The sequence below is a fragment of the Lottia gigantea genome (assembly GCF_000327385.1).
Source record: "Lottia gigantea unplaced genomic scaffold LOTGIsca_9, whole genome shotgun sequence".
NCBI classification, from domain to species: Eukaryota; Metazoa; Mollusca; class Gastropoda; family Lottiidae; genus Lottia; species Lottia gigantea.
Window position 1 is genome coordinate 4,321,747 of NW_008710950.1, and position 7,499 is coordinate 4,329,245.

Below are 7,499 nucleotides of genomic sequence, written 5' to 3' on the forward strand. Positions count from 1 at the left end.
CTTTCAATGTGAACAACGTTATTAATTGTTGGCAAGTTTTGTTATGCATGAGAAAATCGGTGCAGAAAAGGAAGCAATGTAGGCCTAATAAATAAACAAACAAACATGACGCGACATTAATTTGGAAAAAAAATCACATTGCAAAAAATATTTTGTACGTAACTATTGTATGTCCTACGTGTTTTTCGAACTGTTCACCAACATTGTATTGGAGTTTCACCCAATTTGATTAAGAACAAAAATTATAGAAAATTTGAACGATTGAGTTTAAAGATATATCTCTGAATCATATTGACCCTACAGACCCATATGTAATCTACATTTTCAAAGTATTATGTATGTATTCATAATATACAGGCCTATTAACATTATCATAAAGTCCCAAAGCACATACTTTCAATGATAATAAAGGGTGTTATTGTATTTTGGAGAAGAAAAGAAATGACGTCTAACAACATAATTGCAATTAACTGATCAACTGGGTGGTCGTAGAATGCGACATTTCAGGTAGAATACATGATACCATATTTTAATATAGAAAGTAGATCAAGAACAGCTGGTGTAAATACTCTACAATTCTAGAGTATCGTTCGCAGTGTGGATCTGAGCACACTGAGGTGTCAATTCTGCATAACAAAATCACCCCCAACTTTCAGAAACAACTGTATAACGTATTTTTCATAACTGCTAGCATAGAAACTGGCTACATCTGAAGAATATGATCTTTCGCTCGATTTAGTCGACCTGAATTCGGTTAACTGGCTAGGCAAGCTGATAGTAAATTTCAAAATGAAATGTACGCTTTACTCATGTCGACCTTGACCTGTCAAATAAGGTGCTTGAGGACGGCCATTCATAATAATAAACTTGCTGATTATTTACAAAGTAACATATTTACAAAACGTAAAGTTACCCATTCGGTTGCGTATTTTTTATCAATCAATGAGATAATCTAGATTTCAATGTTTTTTTAATTAGAGCAATATGATGATGCTTCAAAGGAATCCTAATGTCGTCGATACCAAGCCTACAATATGGTGTAATACATATTAATTAATTAATATTATGATATTAATTGGTTAAAATAGTCAATATAGCCGTGGGTATTTAATTATAACAGGAAGATATTTAAATTAATGATTGATGGTGAGATTTTATAAAGTTTAAGACATGATTTGTTCAATACTATCGTCAGTTTAATACAGAACTCTGAGTCAGGTAAATATATACATTTTATAACCCTACTTTTTGGCTTAAGATGTTATCTTGTGTTTTAAATATAAAATTTTTCATCGGACCAACTGGTTTTTAAATGGATACTGGAGCCAGTTTAGAGAACTCCAAGTGCCCTTCATCAATTGTGTCAGAGGAGCAGTTTCCTTGAAATGCTTTTAATAATAGAAAGCGTCTGTTAAAAAGTGCTAAATGTTATATGTGTAGATTTGTAATCTCAAAAGTTAGAGAGATGTTTTTCCATTTTGAATGATCCTGTTATTGTCAGTCTCATTGACTACTTGAAAAAATACTTAAAAACTTAAACCAGCAGATTTTGACTCCACATATCAACCTTAACTGTGATACTTTAGATTATCCAATTCCAGAAAAGATACGCAGGTATTTGGTAATGTGCAGCTGTGTCGCTATTCGTCATTCGGGTTTAGGGAGTCGAGAAACCCTAAGAAATCCATATTCCCTCTTATACAATACACGTTGACCGAGCTGTAATAGGTAAGAATAATCCAGGTAGAAGTTGCCTCGATGTTTGTTCACAGCGTTTGTCCACTGAGTTCGAATGATCCTCAAATCCAGCGTCGTTGACCGTGTAAAATAAAAGTTGACAATAAGATCTGTTTATTTTCAGAATGGTGTCCAGTAAAATTCTCTTCTGTGTTGTATTGGTAACACTATTGGTAGTTTGTTGTTTGGGTCAAGAAGTGAATGGTAAGAGCGCTTTACTTGTATATTTTGGTATATCAGCAGTGAGACAGGCGCTTATTTATTCAAATGTGACGTATAATGTGTATGGAGATTTTAAAAATAATAACTGGGTAGACATGAGAATATTGACTTTAAAATTGGTGTTCCCTCCCTTGGTTCATATCCACATTTCTGTTCATGGTAGGCTACCTGGATGATATTGTAGAGGATTTTGATATCCTGACTTATGTCGTTGATAGGTTGAGGTAGTCGAGGTTTTTCAATAATCAATCAACTTGTTCTCGAAAGCGTTGATATTAACTCTCAACATCATCTTTATACCCGGTTTCTCCTGTCAGTGATGAAGGTCGTAGGGTCAAGAAAGCATAAAAATCGACTGCTACAGGCTGTGCGCATTAAGATACTTCGACAGTTAGAAATAGAAAATAAGTAATCTAATGCCACTGTCTGGGCATAATTTTCCCCATTGCCCACCACATAGCGTTGCCTGTCTTCATTATCTCAATAAGGTACAGAAATGCTGAACGTAACTCATTTCTGAATATCAATTATATCATCTACAATTCGTATCATAAACTGAATGAAAATGATGGATCTAAATTTGCTTGTTAATATGTGTCGCTGTCCTGTTTACACATCCATCAAGATGTCAACCTTCGCTTGCTAATAAAGTGCAAAAAATCAATACGCTTATTTCTTTTCATTTTATTTTGCAAGTAATACTTCTGAATATAATGATAATTTTCAGATGACGGCGGAACCTTCGCTTGCTAATAAAGTCGAAAATCAATACGCTTATTTCTGTTCATTTTATTTTGCAAGTAACACTTCTGAACATAATGATAATTTTCAGATGACGGCTGTATCAAATACACAAAAGACGCCAGAGCTGGTTATTCAAGAAGAGACAAGAAAGTGAGAATACCTGCTAGAAATGAAGGATACGAAATAACAGATATCTTAATGACTGCAAGAACATCCTTTTACCAATGTGTCCAAGGAAAAAACTTCGGTCGTACTAAAACAGATTGGTTTGTGGCAAAAGGATGTGCTGGAACATTTCAAATCACCGAATGTCCTTTGTAATGACGTATTCATATATCATGCAATAAAGTAAAATAACTAACCTCATTTTGTAACCTACATCAGTGCTTCTCATCAGTGGAGAAATTAATACACAAAGAAGAAATTCGAAGACCGTGAGGATGAATTATCGCCGGGTGGGGAAATGAAGGAGGGGAGGGGGGAAGGGGGGGGGGGAGTTGGGTTAATAAGATAGATAGATAAGATAAGTTTATTGTATCAAATACGCCCATTAAAGACATCATACAACGAGTGGTACAATTGAAAGGATATTAAATTACTAATTTTACAGAATTCAACAAAAGGTAGATGATGAATTAGATTATATTAATAATTCACAGAGAAAAACACATAGTACTAACAGAACATGGTAAATCTAATATAAAGGCATAAAGCTGTATAGCATAAATTTATAATATGACACCTTCAGAAAACCTAAATTTGGGAAAGTCCGTTCGGTAATAACGTTTTGCATACTTCTTCACACCCGCTTATATGTGTATAGGACATTGGCAGTTGGTAGTCAATGATATAATCCTAGTTACAAGATAATAGATAAATCTGTATTGCCCTTTCGGGAATTCATGTGTAATGCAAGGCTGACAAAACAAAAGGGACTAACATATAATTCATAGTTTGGACATACGAAACATCAAACAAACTATATACAATACAATACAATACTAGACTAGAAGAAAAAACACAGATTAAAACCTTATTAAAGAAGTGTGTTATATTCCATAATATTGTCTTGTGTTTTGGTTATAAATCCTTTCAAAGGACTTCATAACAATGGAGGTCAAAGCGACTTGTCCGTAATCATTTGTTTCTTTCGGATTAGGTTTCTTAGGAATTCGAATGATCTGTGATGTTTTCCATAATGCAGGGATTGAGTGCATATCCAATGACAATTGAAAAAGTCTACAAAAAATGGAGCAAAGTTCCTTTTTGCATTCCTATTCCGGGAATACTGTCAGGGACGATAGCCTATCTTGTGTTTGCGAAGGTTTTTGAAACGTGCTCGTCTATGATACTGATAGTAACAAGAGGTATTTAGTTCTTCAGGTAAGTCCTTGATCTTTGATATCTTGTCATGACAATTCACGTTTCCAACCATTGATGTTAGACTTGCGCTTCGAGTATCATTAGACCTGAACTGTTTTTCAACTTTGGTCCTGTAATCACTCTTACACTGACGTGATTTCTGATTAATTTGCTTTTTAACACTGTTAAGTTGTTTGTCATCTTTACACATGAATGCCTGTTTCTTATCATTTAAGAGTTTCTTGAATTCTTTTGTAACCCATGGTTTATTGTTTGGAAATATTCTTGTCAGCGGATTTTCAGCTTTAAGTTTCTGTCGATAGGTTGGAACAAGAAAACTACATTTTGATCTGATCGCCAAATAGGTGGCATGCTTTGCTATTTGTATCCATTTTTGACATATCCGTAGCATAGATCAATGATGCTGTTTTGTCTGGTTTGGCATTGGACGTACTGGGTATAATATGGAAGTGCTGATTTCAGATTACAAGAGATAAAATCAACTAATATAAGTTAAGGAGACGCGGGGAAAAAAGATTCTAGGCTTTGTATATGGTCATATATTTGTTGTGAACGTCTGGGGGGATATAAACTAGTACAATGAAGATTTGTCTAAATTCTCTGGGGAGGTATACAGGTCTAAAAGATAGGACCAAAGCTCGATATTTGCATTGCACACTTGTTCACGAATTACGTAGTTTTGACACCATTTCTTGTTTACGTAGATACAAACACCTCCACCTGTTTATTTCCCCGAGACTTCAAATGTCCTATCTTGTCTTATTGGGGCACTGAAACCTTTCAGACAAAGGGAACTGTCCAGCGTAGATTGAGAGAGCCATATCTCCGTGAAACACAGTATACAGCTATCTCTATACTCGAATAGGTTTTAACACAAGCTGCAAGTTCATCTAGTTTGTTATTCAATGATCTAACATTGGACAGAATAAGATTTGGGAGAACTGTATATTCCCAAAAAGTAGGAATATGAATTAGTGTCACATTTTTTTAGAACATTGTTTGGTAGTAGCTACCTATCGAGAATTACCTTGCATTAGAATTCTATGGATGCCTAAGCGCATCTCTATCAGGTTCTCTATTGTCATTAACTGAAAATATTTACTGATCGAGGCCATTCACTTACAGCTCCTTTTATCCAATGAAAGTTGCGTTTGAGACATCTATGATCTCAACTGCAGATGAAATATGCGGTTATGCTTATTTATTTTAATAAGACACCAATGATTCTAGAAACATGCACCAAACTATTATGGACAGATCCTAACCCACCTTATTTCAGTCACCCCGCACTCTTAATAATTAAACAACTTTCGGATTCAATTTGAGAGTGTCATTACCTAAAAAATATGCAATTCAGGTCAGGCGGCTTGTCAATGGCAATGTTAGGGTATCAACGGAGTTTGTAAATGTAATGAGTATGTAGATGGGCACTTCACTGGAGAGGCGTGTACCATATGGGTGATTAGTCGTGATTTGTAAAAACTTCAGAATTTTAGATGATCATTTCCCTAGAAATTTATGTAACTTATTATACTTGATCAGTCAGCGTTTTGCCTGTTCAATTAAAATCTACTGAGCTTGTTCTGTCTACTTAATGAAAGTCGCATTGTTCGAAAATGAAACGATGTTACGGTCAAATGATTTTTAGTCATCAACTCTCAGATTTCAGAGGCTGGATTTAGGCGATCGTCCTCCTTGATTATGGTCGACCATCCTTACCATCTGTAACTAATGGAAACCGATTTATTTCAGAAAACGCACCAAAAAATTGATCATGGACAATAAAAATGGATATTTTTTTTATTAAAGATTAAGGCATGGATTGTTTGGCGGCACCCTGGGTTTGTACTCCCATATGATTTTTTATTAAGTTTCTGCCCAAAAAGAATGTGTGAGAAGGCACAAATCAATTATATATATATTTTTTAATTTTCTTGAGGGAGAACTCTCTGGGATGCTTTCGTCTATGGTGGGCTCACTCCACTAAAACATTTTATGCAATGATTGTATCCAGGCTATTTTTCGAAATCTTCTTTCTCTCTTCCTTTTGGGGTTTTTGCATGCCTATTTTTGAGTAATTTTTGGTTTAGATTTGGAATTTGATGTCTGAAACTGCATTATCTTTAAGATTTGGTGAGATGATAAGAGACATAAAGGCGGAAGGATAATAATTCTAAAAATAGTCGAACTGCCAAAATCTAGCGGATGAGTATAACCGGTAGTAGTCTAATTTCAATTTGACTAGCTCAAAATTTTCATAGTCATCATATATTGAATTATTAGGAGACATTAAGGATTGGCCAGGCTTTCATTTGACATAATGGAAAGCTTTCAACAAGACTTTTGGAAAAAGTTGTCAAAGGTTGAATTTCGTGTTTTAACATAGGAAGAGATGGCAAATGAATTAGCGGAGTGAGTCCTGGTCCTACGACAAAGTTGCCGCATTTTGAATTCAACCTCGACAGTTGCCCCCTATCAGTCTGCCCCCTATTGGATGGCTGGTTTGTTTTTCAACATTCTGGTGTTGCACAAAATAGAAGTCTTCCGTGAAAACGTGTATTTAAAGAAAGAATTGGGCGACTATAATCAAAGTGACCTTATCTTGTTCAAGTTTATTTAGTTTCCAGGTTTAAAAGTTCTGCATTATTGTGTCATTACAATACACAGAATAACTTATTCAATTTAAACTTAATTGATCGTTCAAACACAAGAGAAGATGTTGGGCGTACCAAGATTTCTCAAGAGAAAAACTAACGTAACTAAGTGAAAAGGTGAAATGTTTATTTATTTAATTCAATCGAACAATTCAAGCTTATAAAAGTGTTCAGGCTGGTGGGTTTTTAATGATAATTAAAGTAATTGACATGATTATATAAAAACTACCTTATTGCAAGTACTAGCTGAGCTGGTCAGTAGTTAGTGTTCACAGCTCTACATCGAAATTTGACCTTTCAAATCTGTGTTGTCATTTCTTGGCCCTGATATATAAAGAAAAAACATAGAAATATAAAGTTAAATTCTTATTGAATGAATTATGCGATGTTCGTACATTTCTAGTGCTTCTTAAGACTTTGTACATATTTTCAACACCCAAATCAACCCCCGAAAAATGGCAAAACTGTCCCTTTAAATGTGGAACAAACCCATCCCTACTCGATTTCGTTTAACCAAGCCCCGTTTGACACAGTTATGCGTCCGTTGACGCTTTCTTGTTTCAATGTCTCTAGTATTGCATAGTTGATGAACCTAGAATTTCGTGAGTAGGGATTGGTTTTAGTTTTTCTTCAAAATGACATAGTAGGTACCTCATCACAGTGGCGGAGCCAAAGGGGGGCAGAGAGGTCACTCGCTCACCCTCCCCGCCCCCCTACCCCCCCCCCCCCCTCCCTCCCCTCCCCCCCGCAGCCACGAAA

General features: G+C 35.4%; 1 protein-coding gene across 1 annotated transcript; it reads left to right on the forward strand.

Moving 5' to 3' along the window:
- The first annotated feature begins 1,172 nt into the window (after window positions 1-1,172).
- Window positions 1,173-3,069, forward strand: LOTGIDRAFT_229879 (hypothetical protein). The gene is made up of 3 exons (XM_009068448.1): window positions 1,173-1,218; window positions 1,862-1,941; window positions 2,792-3,069. Exons 2-3 carry the CDS (start codon window positions 1,863-1,865, stop codon window positions 3,022-3,024), a joined length of 312 nt encoding a protein of 103 aa, XP_009066696.1. The 5' UTR covers window positions 1,173-1,218; window position 1,862; the 3' UTR covers window positions 3,025-3,069.
- Window positions 3,070-7,499: the final 4,430 nt, after the last annotated feature.